This window comes from Trichomycterus rosablanca, chromosome 19 (assembly GCF_030014385.1).
Source record: "Trichomycterus rosablanca isolate fTriRos1 chromosome 19, fTriRos1.hap1, whole genome shotgun sequence".
In the NCBI taxonomy this organism is placed as follows: Eukaryota; Metazoa; Chordata; class Actinopteri; order Siluriformes; family Trichomycteridae; genus Trichomycterus; species Trichomycterus rosablanca.
Window position 1 is genome coordinate 18,291,826 of NC_086006.1, and position 18,479 is coordinate 18,310,304.

At 39.1% G+C, this 18,479-nt stretch overlaps 1 protein-coding gene across 3 annotated transcripts in view; it reads left to right on the forward strand.

Annotated features, from left to right (window-relative positions):
• Window positions 1–18,479, forward strand: part of rgs19 (regulator of G protein signaling 19) — a 69,805-nt gene that overhangs the window by 8,416 nt on the left and 42,910 nt on the right. The window contains exons 1-2 of one of the 3 annotated variants that reach the window (XM_063015760.1): window positions 3,132–3,269; window positions 10,668–10,778. In XM_063015760.1, the coding sequence (XP_062871830.1) occupies window positions 10,764–10,778 (15 nt within the window). In that variant the 5' untranslated portion in view covers window positions 3,132–3,269; window positions 10,668–10,763. Of the gene's footprint in view, window positions 1–3,131; window positions 3,270–10,667; window positions 10,779–18,479 lie in introns of those variants that run through there. The other 2 variants (XM_063015759.1, XM_063015761.1) reach the window with 2 other exon arrangements.

An 18,479-nucleotide genomic window follows, 5' to 3' on the forward strand; every position in this document is an offset into this window, starting at 1 on the left:
TGCTGATGTCGCAATCTCAAATTATTTGGTCTTTCTGTGCAGCCAGGTAATAAATGACCCACGGAGCGCTACCGGCCCGGTGGTTGGGGACCACTGTTTTACATCACTTGGGGGGAATTTTGGCCCACTCGTCTTGTCAGAATTGTTTTTATTTGCCTATATTAGATGGTTTTTATCCTGATCAGGATTGCAGTAGTACTTATACTAGGATTAACGTTACTTGCCATGTTCTAGACTTGTTGAGAGAATGGCCATCGATTCTAGCGGTCCATGGTTTTACACTCTGCAAGCCAATGGACTTTACTGTAATTTGATCCCACATTATATTAAATTAATTAGTAAACATTATTATTATTATTATTATTAATATTATTATTATTACATCACAAAAAAACAGTGTTCAATTTTGAAATTAATTATTTAGCTTTATGCCATTGTCCAGACTATAATTCTAGGTAGGGTCTATCATATTTAACAAATTAATCTTTACCATTTCTAATAAATTGTAGGCTATAAAAAACACAGCAATGATGCATTTAATGAACCGTTTTTGTGCTGATTTTGTTTCTGAATGCAGTTTGGAACTCTATAGTGAGTGTCAGTCAAGGACAGATAGATTTTTCCCCCAATTGTCTCCCCTAATCTAGTCGTATCAAATTACCCTGATTGCGTTACGCTTCACCTCTACCGATACTACCCTCCACTGCCGACTGAGGAGCTTGGCAACTGACACGTGTGCAGTACCGACTGCCTCTTTTCACCTGCACGAGTTCATATGCGGATCAGCCTTGTGTACGGAGAGCCACACCCTGAAGTGCACCAGTTATGAGGAACCCTGGTCCGGCTCATCCCGCCCTGAACAACAGCCAATCGTTGTTCACGTGGCCGCCCAGCCCAGCCGGATGGCAGAGCTGAGATTCGATACGATGTATTCAAGATCCCAGCTCTGGTGTGCTAGCGTGTTTTACCCAGGACAGAACTGATTGTCGACAGTCAAACTGTAATAAATAGTGGTGGGGATTGTGGGTAAAATACTCTGTTACATACTATTAATGTTTGATTTCAGTGTTTGCATATTGAGACTGCACTGTTGTCTGATTGATTTTATGCACCTGCCAGCAGTGGCTGTGGCTGAAATATACAAGGCTACTACTTTCTAGCCTAAAGTGGATACCACTGGTAAACTGCTGTGTTATCTGGGTTGAACAGCTTATAGTCTGTAGTGACTAGGGATGTTAATTGTCAACCGATTAACAGCTAACCAGCTAAGTAGCCATGAATCGGTTAATGCCGTCGATTAAAAATGTCGTTTAAATTCATCCCAAGAGCCGAAACTAGGCTTGAACTGAGCGGAGATACAGATCAGTTACACAAATGACCGTTGGAGATCGACTGCTGATTTAACTCACACTCTTTCATGTGCCATTTCTGATACAAATCTATTTGTAGACTGAGCGTCAGTACCAAACCAAACAAATGGAAGCTGTTTGTGTCAGTATGGATTCTGAAGCTGTGGATTTAATTGACTGGTTTTACATAATGATGTCAAAAAGAACCTTTATATACCACTGTGGCATTTTTACTATGTCTTACATATTCTCATCCCTAGCAACTATTATATACACTGATCAGCCATAACATTAAAACCACCTCCTTGTTTCTACACTCCACTTACTATATAGAAGCACTACAATTACTGACTGTAGTCCATCTGTTTCTCTGCATGCTTTGTTAGCCCTCTTTCATGCTGTTCTTCAATGGTCAGGACCCACACAGGACCACTACAGAGCAGGTATTATTTAGGTGGTGGATCATTCTCAGCATTGCAGTGACACTGACATGGTGGTGGTGTGTTAGTGTGTGTTGTGCTGGTATGACTGGATAAGACACAGCAGCACTGCTGGAGTTTTTAAACACCGTGTCCACTCACTGTCCACTCTTAGACACTCCTACCTAGTTGGTCCACCTTGTAGATGTAAAGTCAGAGACGATCGCTCATCTATTGCTGCTGTTTGAGTTGGTCATCTTCTAGACCCTCATCAGTGGTCATAGAACGCTGCCCATGGGGCGTTGTTGGCTGTATTTTTTTGGTTGGTGGAGTATTCTCAGTCCAGCAGTGACAGTGAGGTGTTTAAAACCTCCATCAGTGCTGCTGTGTCTGATCCACTCATACCAGCACAACACACACTAACACACCACCACCATGTCAGTGTCACTGCAGTGCTGAGAATGATCCACCACCTAAATAATACCTACTGAAAGGTATGAAAGGGGGCTAACAAAGCATGCAGAGAAACAGATGGACTACAGTCAGTAATTGTAGAACTACAAAGTGCTTCTATATGGTAAGTGGAGCTGATGAAATGGACAATGTGTGTAGAAACAAGGAGGTGGTTTTATGTTATGCCTGATCGATATATATATATATATATATATATATATATATATTATATTTACAACCAGAAAAGGGGATTTATAATTTATATTTACAGTATATATATATATATATAAATGGGGGCACCGCCTTTCTATACCCCTTTCTTGTGGCTTTTTAGTCACAGTATCGTTCCACCTTCCTTTTTGTTTCGTATAGGTGCAGGGCTACACCTGGAACATCAGTGTCAAGGCGGGACCCACCCCATTAAAGAATCCTGACCTGCTTACTTATCAGAACTCATATGAACACATGAATGAATAAATGAACCACCACTGACTGGACAACTCATTCTGATGTCAATGAGGTTGGTTGAAGTGTGAACCACCAACAGATCAGCCACATGTTGATGTAAGAGAAACAGATCCTTCAGAGGAAGCGTGAGTCACACTGTACTCAGTGCTCATGTCCGTCTCTGCTCATATGTTCTCAAGCATCATGTCGTTTATAATCAAGCTGTGAGCGATCTTTCCTTCCCCTCGCGCGTTTTCGTAACTTTTGTACCTTTTTATTTAAGACGTCGGTGTCACAAGGCCAGTTCCTGCCAGTTTCCTTCATTTTGACAGAGCGGCACACGGGTACCATGTTTTTCCACACTGCATCTTTCTTAACTTCCTCTTATGTCCCTTCTTTTTCTTCTGTCGTCTGTTGCCCGTTTCTGCTTTTCAAGAGCTGAGCTCTCCGTTCTGCTCTCTTCTTCAGACCGCTTAAGAAGAAGTAAAGCAGGAGATTCCTGCCACGACACATTAAGGCATGCTTTCGGATAGTAATAACACTCTGAACTACACTTGTGATCCAACGGTGTGTTAATATTTGGATTTAGATCTGGGACTATGTAAGTATTAACTTGCAATTTTGTGGAATCCACTGTTACCTGGATTATAGCTGTAACTGTTTGTAATTGTGTTGTTTGTAAAATAGAGATAATATTTAATATTGGTCGTGATATATAGGGACTCGAGTTTTTTAAATAAAGATAATATTTAATATTGGTTGTCATGTGTAGGGACTTGAGTTTTTTGTTAAATAAAGATAATATTTAATATTGGTTGTCATGTATAGGGACTTGAGTTTTTTAAAGAAAGATAATATTTAATATTGGTCATCATGTATAGGGACTTGAGTTTTTTAAATAAAGATAATATTTAATATTGGTCGTCATGTATAGGGACTTGAGTTTTTTAAATAAAGATAATATTTAATATTGGTCGTCATGTATAGGGACTTGAGGTTTTTTTTAAATAAAGATAATATTTAATATTGGTCGTGATGTATAGGGACTTCAGTTTTTTTTCAAAGAAAGATAATATTTAATATTGGTCGTCATGTATAGGGACTTGAGTTTTTTGTTAAATAAAGCTAATATTTAATATTGGTTGTCATGTATAGGGACTTGAGTTTTTTAAATAAAGATAATATTTAATATTGGTCGTCATGTATAGGGACTTGAGTTTTTTGTTAAATAAAGATAATATTTAATATTGGTCGTCATGTATAGGGACTTGAGTTTTTTAAATAAAGATAATATTTAATATTGGTCGTCATGTATAGGGACGAGTTTTTTAAATAAAGATAATATTTTATATTGGTCGTCATGTATAGGGACGAGTTTTTTTTTTAAATAAAGATAATATTTAATATTGGTCGTGATATATAGGGACTTGAGTTTTTTTTCAAAGAAAGATAATATTCAATATTGGTCGTGATGTATAGGGACTTGAGTTGTTTTTTCAAATAAAGATAATATTTAATATTGGTCGTCATGTATAGGGACTTGAGTTTTTTTTTAAATAAAGATAATATTTAATATTGGTCGTGATGTATAGGGACTTGAGTTGTTTTTTCAAATAAAGATAATATTTAATATTGGTCGTCATGTATAGGGACTTGAGTTTTTTTTTAAATAAAGATAATATTTAATATTGGTCGTCATATATAGGGACTTGAGTTTTTTAAATAAAGATAATATTTAATATTGGTCGTCATGTATAGGGACTTGAGTTTTTTTTTTAAATAAAGCTAATATTTAATATTGGTTGTCATGTATAGGGACTTGAGTTTTTTTTAAAATAAAGATAATATTTAATATTGGTCGTCATGTATAGGGACTTGAGTTTTTTAAATAAAGATAATATTTAATATTGGTCGTCATGTATAGGGACTTGAGTTTTTTTTTTAAATAAAGATAATATTTAATATTGGTCGTCATGTATAGGGACTTGAGTTTTAAAAAAAATAAAGATAATATTTAATATTGGTCGTCATGTATAGGGACTTGAGTTTTTTAAATAAAGATAATATTTAATATTGGTCGTCATGTATAGGGACTTGAGTTTTTTTTAAAAATAAAGATAATATTTAATATTGGTCGTCATGTATAGGGACTTGAGTTTTTTAAATAAAGATAATATTTAATATTGGTCGTCATGTATAGGGACTTGAGTTTTTTTTTTTTAATAAAGATAATATTTAATATTGGTCGTCATGTATAGGGACTTGAGTTTTTAAAAAAATAAAGATAATATTTAATATTGGTCGTCATGTATAGGGACTTGAGTTTTTTAAATAAAGATAATATTTAATATTGGTCGTCATGTATAGGGACTTGAGTTTTTTAAATAAAGATAATATTTAATATTGGTCGTCATGTATAGGGACTTGAGTTTTTTAAATAAAGATAATATTTAATATTGGTCGTCATGTATAGGGACTTGAGTTTTTTAAATAAAGATAATATTTAATATTGGTCGTCATGTATAGGGACTTAAGTTTTTTAAATAAAGATAATATTTAATATTGGTCGTCATGTATAGGGACTTGAGTTTTTTAAATAAAGATAATATTTAATATTGGTCGTCATGTATAGGGACTTGAGTTTTTTAAATAAAGATAATATTTAATATTGGTCGTCATGTATAGGGACTTGAGTTTTTTTTTTAAATAAAGATAATATTTAATATTGGTCGTCATGTATAGGGACTTAAGTTTGTTTTTGCTTGGAAAGGTTTTTTTTTTTTAATAAAGATGTATGGGGACCTAAGTTCTTTTTCGCTTGGAAAGGTTTTTTTTTCGTAAAATAAAGATAATAAAAATAAAGATAATATTTGGGATTAGTCATTCTGTTTTGCTTGGATTTTTTTTATTTTATTTTTTTATTTTTTTTTATTATTTTTTTTTTCGGAAAATGATGATAATGTTTAAGATTGGTCATGATGTGTAAGGACTTAAGTTCTGGGGTTTTTTTTGGAAAATAAAGATAATATTTAAGATTGGTTGTGATGTATAGGGACTTGAGTTTGGTTTTGCTTGGAAAGGTTTGAGTTTTTTTTTTAGAAAATAAAGATAATATTTAGTATTGGTCGTGATGTATAGGGACTTGAGTTTGGTTTTGCTTGCAAATGTTTCAGGTTTTTTTTAAAGAAAATCACGATAATATTTAATATTGGTCATGATATATAGGGAGTTAAGTTCTTTTTCGCTTGGAAAGTTTTTTTTTGTAAAATAAAGATAATATTTAATATTGGTCATGATGTATAGGGACTTGAGTTTTTTAAATAAAGATAATATTTAATATTGGTCGTGATATATAGGGACTTGAGTTTTTTAAATAATGATAATATCTGAGGTTGGTCATGATGTGTAGGAACTTGTATAAAGATTTGAGTTCTATTTTGCTTAGAAATGGTTATTTTTTATTTATTTATTTTTTTTATTTTTTTTTGGTAAATAAAGATAAAATTTGAGATAAAATTTGGCTGTGATGTGTTCTGTTTTGCTTGAAAAAGGGTTATTTTTTGTTTCATTTAGATTTTTTTTTTTTTAAATAAAGGTAATATTTGGGATTGGTCGTCATGTATAGGGACTTCAGTTCTTTTTTTAGTTTGGAAAGGTTTTTTTTATAAAGATCTATAGGGACTTGTTCTGTTTTGTTTGGAAAGGTTTGTTTTTTTGTTTTCGGAAAATAAAGATAATATTTGAGATTGGTCATAATGTATAGGGACTTAAGTTCTGTTTTGCTTGGAAAGATTTTTTTTCGGAAAATAAAGATGTACACTGATCAGCCATAACATTAAAACCACCTCCTTGTTTCTACACTAACTGTCTATTTTATCAGCTCCACTTACCATATAGAAGCACTTTGTAGTTGTACAATTACTGACTGTAGTTTGAGTTGGTCATCTTCTAGACCTTCATCAGTGGTCACAGGATGCTTTTATTTTGCCAATTAGATTAATCCTTATTGTCATTGTTCAAAACAACGAAAAACCATTTAGCAACTCTGGATTGACAGCAAGTATATGTATCCATTAAGTCACAAGGACACCACAGGGACAGCAGATATAAATAAAGCTGGCAATAAGTACATACGTACAGTATATACAATATATCCCTGACAGTGGGGTTTTTTGGGGTGGTCCTAATGTTTTGGCTTTTCAGTGTGCCAATCCAATTTCCAGAAAAGTTGGGACATTTTGGGTCAGACAGGATTGCAAATCAGTTCAAAAAAGTCTCTTGTTCTAAATGCAAGATATTTCAGATCCGGCACACGATATTGCGCAATCTCAGTTTGAGTCGGTCAGTGCTAGAATCCACTGTAATATGTGTGACCTTTGAGCCCTCAAACACCCTTCTACAGGAAACCATTATGCTACGGTGGTCAAATACAACTTGGTAAAACTGTTGTTACTTTTTGACAGTCTGCCGCTGCATCAAGAAATGTGACCTAGTTGGTATTATGCTATTATACACTCTAGTGTGTGGTTCTCTGGGTGCATTCCAATCACCCCAATAGTTCCCTTATTAGTGTGTAGGGAATACGAAGGCACTGTGTAGGGACCCTGTGGATTGGAATCCAACTTCTGTGACGGACAGACAGACAGACAGACAGACAGACAGACAGACAGATAGATAGATGCCTCTCTTTTGTCTCGTATTACTTGCCCAGTTTTGCCCCATGGCTCCAGATCCATCACAACCCAGTTCAGAATGAAGCAGTTACTAAAATTGAATGAATGGTTTCATGCCAGTCCGTGAACCATGAAATCAGTTTGAATATTGCACAGAAGGGTGCAAGACTGAATGTTACTTCCTGTCTAACAGCAGAGCATGTGGTTACCAGCGTCAGAGCTTCAATCAGAACTTGGTGGCATAACGACTGATAATAATTAACGATTTGCAAGCAAAACAGGATATTTAGAGTTAGCTACTCTTACAGAGAATGTGTGAGTAAATACTTAAGCATGTGTTCTCAGTGATGAACTGGTATCTTGGTCAATGGTGTGCACCCAGTAGGTACTTTCCAGGTAGTGCCATATCCATAACCAGTCTGACCAGGATGAAGTGGTTGTCAAAGATAAACAAATAAATGAACAAATGGATCTTTTTAGTTTAGGGAATTAAAGGAAATGATTGAATATTAACATGTAATACTTTAAGCCAGGGTTCCTCAACCAAGGGTTTTTGTTCAAATTGCAGAGGGTTCAAGAGACTTGAAATACACTATATTGCCAAAAGTATTCGCTCGCCTGCCTTCACACGCATATGAACTTGAGTGACATCCCATTCTCAATCCATAGGGTTTATTATGATGTTGGCCCACTCTTTGCAGCTATAACAGCTTCAACTCTTCTGGGAAGGCTTTCCACAAGGTTTAGGAGTGTGTTTATTCTTCCAGAAGCGCATTTGTGAGGTCAGACACTGATGTTGGACGAGAAGACCCGGCTCGCCCTAATTCGTCCCAAAGGTGTTCTATCGGGTTGAGGTTAGGATTCTGTGCAGACCAGTCAGGTTGTTCCACACCAAACTGGCTCATCCATGTCTTTATGGACCTTGCTTTGTGCACTGGTGCGCAGTCATGTTGGAACAGGAAGGGGCCATCCCCAAACTGTTCCCACGAAGTCGGGAGCATGAAATTGTCCAAAATGTCTCGGTATGCTGAAGCATTAAGAGTTCCTTTCACTGGAACTAAGGGGCCGAGCCCAACTCCTGAAAAACAACCCCACACCATAATCCCAACCAAACTTTACACTTGGCACAATGTAGTCAGACAAGTACCGTTCTCCCAGACTCATCCAACGGATTGCCAGACGGAGAAACGTGATTCGTCACTCCAGAGAACACGTCTCCACTGCTCTAGAGTCCAGTGGCAGCGCGCTTTACACCACTGCATCCGACGCTTTGCATTGCATTGGTGATGTAAAGCTGACCGGTAGCAACACAGAGTCTCAAACCGAGGAGTTCAGAAACTCGGCACTGGTGTGCCAGCTGAACATCCCCCTTAAAGTGTATTTTATTACAATCATACATCTTTTAAGCTCTGACATGGCGGGCCAGATTTGGCCTGCAGGCCTTGAGTTTGACACACGTGCTTTAATTGGTCATTGTATTGACCCAAAGACAATCTTTAATAGAGCGTACGCTGCCTTGGACCCTTCACTCCCAGCAACAGTCTACGCCTGCGCATTTGAAATAAAACTAGTGTACTAATTTCACTAGTGTAATTTCATGACGTGTCAGAGAGCGTTCATGTAGCTCTGTAGAAAGACATCATAAACACCAGCTGCCTCTTGATCGTCTGTTAAAACATTGGAAATGTTATGACTGCGTGCCCAGCTGGATATGAGCTCGGCGACCTTACTAAACAAAGTGTTTAATACACGCACCTTTCAAGTCTTTCGTTTGCCAAAACAAGAATTCTATTTTTGGCATGCATGTATTGTTTTACTGAAACAGTGTAGACTAAACATGTATGAACGTTTAATGCTACGATAGACCAAAACATTCTGGAATTTAACTGAAAAAATTGAGTTACACCACAAACACTAATACATACTAATAATAATACATTCAGTATCACTAATAAACTGGTGCGCAAAACATCTCGTTCACAGTTCTGAGGTATTTTTACCAGTAAAGTAATAAAGTAAGTCATAGCAAGCCGATTTACTCTTTAAAATAAGGTTACTTGCCAAAAAAAGGTAGAAAAGCTGTGCACTAGGGGTAACAAAGCGCCAAAGCAGGACAAGCTTTGTAGCAATACAGCAAACAGGCTTCAAAATTGAATTAATAGCCTTGCAACAATAATGAAATTCGCGTGTGAGGCCAGTCTCGCGCATGGAGAGTTAAACACTGGTCGCCGTGTAACAGACATGGTGGCCAATACCATGAAGTTACATTTGGTCAGTTCCCTTGGTCTCCTTTAGGGGGCAACAGAGAGGGAATTACCTATATTTTCTTTTGTGAAAGGAAGTAGACACAGCATTTTCCTGATGGAAGCTAAAGCGGGCGCCGGAATGTGTAACAGACATGGTGGCGTTTCTCCACTTCTGTACGGGCGTCTCAGGCTACTAACCAGGGTCCTTAGTAAGCGTCGAGGACGCCACTCCCTTGTTTTGGTCCGGTCTTTTCCCAGACAGCAGACTTAGTGGCCAATTCTGCCAGCTAGGGGGTGCTCAGCCGGTAGCAGAGCTGAGATTCCACCTCGGAGAGTTCAGAATCCCAGCGCTGGTGTGCTAGCGGAATCTCCTGCTTTGGCACCTGTGCTACAGAAAAAGAGTAATATAAAACATCATGAAATATAAAACAAATATAGATGCATAGATGTTTAATATTGGCTTCAAAAGTGAGTTGAGGGTCGAATTTTACGCCAAGATTGATAACCGTTGAAGAGGGAGAAATAGTATGACCAGCCAGTGTAATACTGGTTATAGGGGATGACTGGGTCTGGAGTGAGGTGATTGGCTATGTCTGAGGAGGGGGTGAACGAGGACGTTCGTGTCCGGGTTGTGCACCCAGTAATTCCGGCGAAACTTGACCCAACCTGAGCCTGACCAGAATAAATCAGTGGTTAAACATGACAGTGATTGAATATTAACAACAGTATTAATATCTTTGAAAGGAATACTAAAAGTAGGTAAAGATAAAGGGGTTCTGCTGACCTAAAAATTTGGGAACCCTTGATTTAAGCAAACTGTCGTGGTTTTAAGTGGGTAGATCCCGTGTTTATACTTCAGCTCTATGTGAATGCTAACTAAGATGGGAAATACATGCATGAAATTTGTATATTCGTAAAACTTGAGTATTGTTACAATTTTCCGAATGAGCATTATGCACTAACCTCACTTAATCTGCTGCGCTCTCTTTCTCTTTCTTCTGCCTCTATGTGTGTGTGTGTGTGTGTGTTTGTGCCTCTTCACTCTTGCTTTTTCCTGTATGTGTGTGTGTGTATGTGAAGGAGCGGTCCGCAGCCTGTGGGGGGATGACATGCATATGTCCAGGCTTTTAACCACGTTGAGGATTGTAAGACTAGTTGGCTGCCCTCCGCCGAGCCATGATGGACATTCTGGTAACTCTCCGCTCTCTCGCTTTGCCTTACCGCCGCCACCGCCGCCGCTCACTTGGGCTTGTGCGAGGTGTTTATTTAATGGTGTTTGTGATGTGTCCTGTAGTGGTGGGAATGTTGTCAGGAATGCCGTGGGCGATGCCGATGTACATGAACCCGCACCTGATCTTTCACACTTTGAAGTGTGTTTGCACACACTATTTAAGGGCTGCAACAAACGAAGGGGCTTTCCTACTTCCCCACTAACAGGTGCCATGATGAAGTGATGAAGAGAGACCTGTCAGTGGTCATAATATTATGACTGGTCGGTGTAGATCCTCTTTTGATTGAATGGACAGAAATTCCCACAGATGTGTGAAAATCTTGTGAAAGCCATTCCAGAGCAAAGAAGCATATTGTAACTTTAAAGTCGTGGGTTGGGGGGTTCGGGTGCAACTGGCAACTTCATATTAATACCTATAGTTTTGAAATGAGATTACATTTTCAGCATTTAGCAGACGCTTTTATCCACAGCGACTTACATTATACAGTCTAAGCAATTGAGGGTCAAGGGCCTTGCTCGAGGGCCTAACAGTGGCAACCTGGCAGTGGTGGGTTTGAACCAGCAACCTTCTGCTTACTAGCCCAGTACTCTAACCGCTGGGTTACAACTGCCCTGGAGATGTCCAACTGATGCTTATAGTCAGGTGTCCACATACTTTTGGCGATATAGTACAAGTCCATACACATACAGTATGTGTCAAAGTTGAATTTATTTATTTATTCCCCCCCGCCCCTTTTTTCTCCCACTTTAGCGCATCCAATTACCGCCCGTCAATCATCCTCTCACTAATGCTGGTCCCCGCTCCTGATTGGGGAGACACGTGCACAGCAATCGAACATCTTATCACCTACACTTAACGAGTGCAGTGCGGTACAGCGCCGTGTACGGAGAGCCACACCCTCTACCGCACTCCTTTCCCATCTCCGTGCAGGCGCCACCAACCAGCCAGCAGAGGTCGTAATCGCACTAGTCTGAGAGAGAGTCCCCATCCGGCTTAATCCCGCCCCTATCTGAACAACAGGTCAATCATTGTTCATGTGGCCGCTCGGCCTCAGCCGGCGGGCAGAGCCGAGATCCGATACGATGTATTCGAGATCTCGGCTCTGGTGTACAGCGTGTGTTTTTTTGTGCATTTAGGTTATTGAAATAATCTTCTGGGAGTTCATACCTCCCAGTTTGCCAGATTCTTCCGGAAAAGAGCTCATTGCTGAACTTGAACTTAGTTGAAGTTAAACTTACATGTAAGGTCAAAGAAAATGAAGTGATGACAAAGGTACGAGAAGATATGCAATGTTGTCAAGTGCTTAAAAGTGCTTAATACTGAACTTTCACTGCCATCAATGAAAACGTGCCTAAGCTGCTCCATTATTTCTTTATATTTCTTTATATTTATGAGTTTTAGGGCTGCACCTAACGATTATTTTCTTATCGATTAATCTAACGATTTTTTTTTTTCTTTTTTGATTTTTTTTTCTTTTTTTTTTTTTTTTCTCTCGATTAGTCGAAACTTATTTACTGCTTATTTTAAAGGGGTGTATGTGTGCGCTAACATAAAATAATAAAAAACAGAATTCATCTTAATGTTTCAATATTTTCTCTAATCTTCTCTTAACACAATATGCACTTCAGGGCAGTATTCTGCAAAAAAAATACCTGCAGTAATATGTACCTTTACTGTAATGTCAAACATTAAATCTCCCATTATATTAAAGGAAGAGCTTGTAAAATTCAAGTAAAGGAATATACTGTAGAATGCCTTTATTTGTCATATATACAGTGTATCACAAAAGTGAGTACACCCCTCACATTTCTGCAGATATTTAAGTATATCTTTTCATGGGACAACACTGACAAAATGACACTTTGACACAATGAAAAGTAGTCTGTGTGCAGCTTATATAACAGTGTAAATTTACTCTTCCCTCAAAATAACTCAATATACAGCCATTAATGTCTAAACCACCGGCAACAAAAGTGAGTACACCCCTAAGAGACTACACCCCTAAATGTCCAAATTGAGCACTGCTTGTCATTTTCCCTCCAAAATGTCATGTGATTTGTTAGTGTTACTAGGTCTCAGGTGTGCATAGGGAGCAGGTGTGTAGTACAGCTCTCACACTCTCTCATACTGGTCACTGAAAGTTCCAACATGGCACCTCATGGCAAAGAACTCTCTGAGGATCTTAAAAGACGAATTGTTGCGCTACATGAAGATGGCCAAGGCTACAAGAAGATTGCCAACACCCTGAAACTGAGCTGCAGCACAGTGGCCAAGATTATCCAGCGTTTTAAAAGAGCAGGGTCCACTCAGAACAGACCTCGCGTTGGTCGTCCAAAGAAGCTGAGTGCACGTGCTCAGCGTCACATCCAACTGCTGTCTTTGAAAGATAGGTGCAGGAGTGCTGTCAGCATTGCTGCAGAGATTGAAAAGGTGGGGGGTCAGCCTGTCAGTGCTCAGACCATACGCCGCACACTACATCAAATTGGTCTGCATGGCTGTCACCCCAGAAGGAAGCCTCTTCTGAAGTCTCTACACAAGAAAGCCTGCAAACAGTTTGCTGAAGACATGTCAACAAAGGACATGGATTACTGGAACCATGTCCTATGGTCTGATGAGACCAAGATTAATTTGTTTGGTTCAGATGGTCTCAAGCATGTGTGGCGGCAATCAGGTGAGGAGTACAAAGATAAGTGCGTCATGCCTACAGTCAAGCATGGTGGTGGGAATGCCATGGTCTGGGGCTGCATGAGTGCAGCAGGTGTTGGGGAGTTACATTTCATTGAGGGACACATGAACTCCAATATGTACTGTGAAATACTGAAGCAGAGCATGATCCCCTCCCTCCGGAAACTGGGTCGCAGGGCAGTGTTCCAGCATGATAATGACCCCAAACACACCTCTAAGACGACCACTGCTTTACTGAAGAGGCTGAGGGTAAAGGTGATGGACTGGCCAAGCATGTCTCCAGACCTAAACCCAATAGAACATCTTTGGGGCATCCTCAAGCGGAAGGTGGAGGAGCGCAAAGTCTCGAATATCCGCCAGCTCCGTGATGTCGTCATGGAGGAGTGGAAAAGCATTCCAGTGGCAACCTGTGAAGCTCTGGTAAACTCCATGCCCAGGAGAGTTAAGGCAGTTCTGGGAAATAAAGGTGGCCACACAAAATATTGACACTTCAGGAACTTTCACTAAGGGGTGTACTCACTTTTGTTGCCGGTGGTTTAGACATTAATGGCTGTATATTGAGTTATTTTGAGGGAAGAATAAATTTACACTGTTATATAAGCTGCACACAGACTACTTTTCATTGTGTCAAAGTGTCATTTTGTCAGTGTTGTCCCATGAAAAGATATACTTAAATATCTGCAGAAATGTGAGGGGTGTACTCACTTTTGTGATACACTGTACATATACAGATGTACAGTACAACAGGAATTCTTTCTTTGCATATTCCAGCTTGTTTAAAAAGTCCTCCACACTTCTTAGCTTGACCCTTAAAAAGAGAAGCATAAAGCAGATCAGAATTACAATGATGGGGGGCATAATCACTACTGTGTTGTCAGATCAGTCTCATCAGAAAAACACTAGACCTGTGACAGATTTATTTTATTACTGTATGTAACAGCAACTCTTTACCTGAAATGTAGAATCAATGTTCTACTTAAAAACTAGACTTCAAACTTAAATGGTTATAACTGGGAATTACTTCATTCCGGTGTAATATGTAGTTACGGTAATCACTGGTAAACGTATTTTTACATCGACGAAGTGCAAATAAATAAATAAAACGATTTACAGGCTGTAGCGACAGACTGTAATGTTAGTTTAAACTTTTCTCTTCCTCCAACGTGACATTAAACAGAAAAATATAAAACGGGTAAATAACAATCTTACATAACGCCCGGTGCTACATTACGTTGCCGCTACAGCAACGGTGCAGAAATTACTTTCATTGGTAAATTTATTTTACTAACATATTTTACTAACTAACGTTAGCACCGTAGCTCCATGTGTTAATAACACTATTATATAACGCTAGGGGTGGAGAAGTAAATGTAAACAATTATTTTCGTAATCGATTATGTTGGGTGTGTTCGAAAAGCTAGTGTGCTGTCTACATAGGCAGCATTTTACGTCATCCTGTGCGCGCTCCCGAGAAGGAGGCTGTTCGAAATCCTAGATGCCTTAAAATCCACACTTCTGAGGCATCTTATTATTTCAATGTTATTTTGGCTCAAGAACGAGTGAGCATCGGACGCTGCCTTAGTGATCAAGACAATCCCAGCATTCATGGCTGACGGGGCGGAGAAACGAATGGAGTTATTTTCAAACGTAAATAAAATATTACTGATTTTTAACTTGTATAAACTTGTACCGAGTGTTTTTATTTGCAAGTTCGGGCTTGTCAGGAAATGTAACCGTTATCGGTACATGAAGGGAGATGTTATTGACGTTAGCGTGCTGTGCTACCTCAGTTTATTGGTTTTAATGGCGAGATGCTAAATGCTAAACGCGAAATGCTAAACCCGATGGAATCGCTATCTAAGTAGTGCGTTCGAATAACCTGCCTTTTAAGTCACTGACTTATTAGAATCCTCTCTACTAAGTCAGCTGCCTATGTAGACAGCAAGGCAGCTCCCTAGGTTTTCGAACACACCCGTTGATTACGCCGACACGTTGCCCCACCCCTGATGTGTTTTAAAGATTTAAGAGAAAACTGAAGCGGAACACTAATGCCAGGGAGCACAGTGGAACGTACAGCTACAAATCATTTTTGGAGAAAAATTTGGAACAGCAAACAATTGTGGGGTGAAATCAGAGGTAGTCCCATGATTTACGTCCAGCCAGGCATGGCATCTGGATAAAGTTAGAGAAAAGCAAGATTTCGATCTAAAAACAGACAACCAGGCAGACATTCTTCCTCTCTCTCTCTGTGTGTGTGTGTGTGTGTGTGTGTGTGTGTGTGTGTGTGTGTTGGTGGGGGAGGGGGGCTTGGAAGTGTAGAAATGATTAAATCCAGCATACATCTCTCAAACAGTCTGTACAGTTTTCCAAACCTAAACCAGATCTCCTTTTTTATTTCATTTCATTTTCATCAACACTCCGAGTCCAGGAAACACCAATCCATTTCAGCCAGTTACGTCTACGTAAATGCCCGGCTGGCTGATAACACTACTGAGATTCGAACCTGGATCTCAGCCTTGGTGGCTTAGCGTAATGTGCCACCCAAGCATCTACACCAGGTCTCCTTTATGAGTTATTGTGTGCACCATAATTGTGTGCACCAATGGCTAGGCTGTTCAGCCCAGCCATCCCCGCTCAACATAGCCAGTCGTGTCTGTGTAGACGCCCGACTGCCTGATAGCACTGCTGAGATTGCAACCTCGGTTCTCGACGGGAGTACTTACAGTACTATGACAGTTTACAGTCTGAGCATTTGATGGTTAAGGGCCCAACATCAGCAACCTGGCAATACTAGACATATTATTCAACTAACTGTCTAAAATTATTTATTTTTTATTTAACACCAGTGTCTTCTCCGTTTTCAATCCATTTATGATACGAAAGCTCTGGCTGACTTCTAACACCGGTCTAATACTAACATACTGTAAGTAAATAAACAAGCCGGCTTCTTGCTGGTGACACGAAAGGCAGGAGCTTCAAGACATCTTCTTTGTTTATGTGGATGATACCCTGATGAGCCAAAACATTAGGACCCCCCCCCCAAAAGTGTATGGCAATGTGACTTTCATAACAATTCTGCAATTATGATAGAACTTAAATGCAGCACAAATGGACGGCATAAAGACCTGAGTGACTTTTATCAGGGGCCAAATCGTTTTGGTCAGACAACTGGGTTAAGGTATCTCCAGAACAGTAAGAGGTGCTCACAGGCAGCCATGGTGAGTACCCACTGACAGTGATCTGAGGAAGAACAAGCGACAAAGCTCTAACAGGTTGTTGGGAACAAAGACTCATTGATGCCAGAGAACATGAAGGTCACAGTGTCGGGTACTGACTTGCCTAACCAACAGAAGAGCTGTTCAGGCTTCCTTAAACCTTGTTCAGGCTTCTTTAAACATTGGCGCTTTTTAGAGTACCGACCCTCGTTTCCACCAGTTTTTGAGCCTTGGCCGCCCATGACCATGTCGCCGGTTTACCACTTTTGATTGATGGGAACACCCCACAAGAGCTGCAGATTTGGAGACCCAGTCATCTAGCCAACACAATTTGACCCTTGTCAAAATCACCCAAATCCTCATGCTTGTCCATTTTTCCTGCTTTTAACACATCAACTTTGAGGATAGAATGTTCACTTGCTGCCTAATATATCCCACCTACTAACAGGTGCCGTGATGAAAAGATAATCAGTATTTCTTTATATTTCTTTATATTTATAAGTTTTATAAGGCTTAAGGTATCTCCAAAACCACAAGAGGTGCTCACAGGCAGCCAGAGTACCCACCGACAGTGATCTGAGAAAGAACAAGCCACAAACCTCTAACAGGTTGTTGGGAACAAAGACTCATTGATTAAAGAGAACAGAAAGGCCACAGTGACAGGTACTGACCTAGCTTAACCAACAGAAGAGCTAGTGACCTGAACTGCAGGAAGTTTAAATACTGGTGAACGCTTCTGTGTATGGGGCTGTGTAGTTACGGGCACGTCATAGTGTCCATGCTAATACACAAATGACTAGACACAAGAGCATTGGTAGCTCAGCGGTTAAGGTACTGGATTAGTAAGGCAAGGCAAGGCAAGTTTATTTGTATAGCACCTTTCATACACAGTGGCAATTCAAAGTGCTTTACATAAGGAAAAATTAATTAAAAGCATTAAAACATTCCTGAGATCTAGAACCTCAGAAAGACTTCTTGCAAACATTTAGTTACAATTAAGAACATGAAATTCAAACAAGAGAGATAAAAATTAAGAGCATGAAAAATTAAAAGAAAATATTGTAAAATATACCCTACAATTTAAGAAATATGAAATGAAAACAAGAGAGATAAGCAATTAAAACATGAAAACTAAAGGAAAATATAGTAAAATATACCCTACAGTTTAGAGAATATAAAATGAAAACAAGAGAGATACACGTTATTAAGCGCATGAAAAACTAAAAGAAATATGGTAAAATGAGGGTAATAGCAAAAATTTCGAGCTCAATCATAGGCACAAGAAAAAAGAAATGTTTTTAACCTGGATTTAAAGATTTCTACATTTGAGGAACATCTAATATCTCCTGGCAGTCTGTTCCAGTTATATGCAGCCCAACAGCTAAATGCTGCTTCACCATGTTTAGTTTGGACTTTGGGCTCAACTAGCTGACCTGAGTCCATGGATCTAAGAGATCTACTGGGTTTATATTCTCTAAACATTTCTGAGATGTATTCTGTGCCGAACCCATTCAATGATTTATAGACCAGTAGCAGCACTTTAAATTCTATTCTGTAACTAACCGGAAGCCAGTGTAGAGATTTTAGAACTGGAGTGATGTGCTCAGTTCTCTTCGTCTTAGTTAAAACTCTAGCAGCAGCGTTCTGAATGAGCTATAACTGTTTAATGGTCTTTTTGGGAAGTCCAGTTAAGAGACCATTACAATAGTCCACCCTACTGGAGATAAAAGCATGGATCAGCTTCTCTAGGTGTTGTTGGC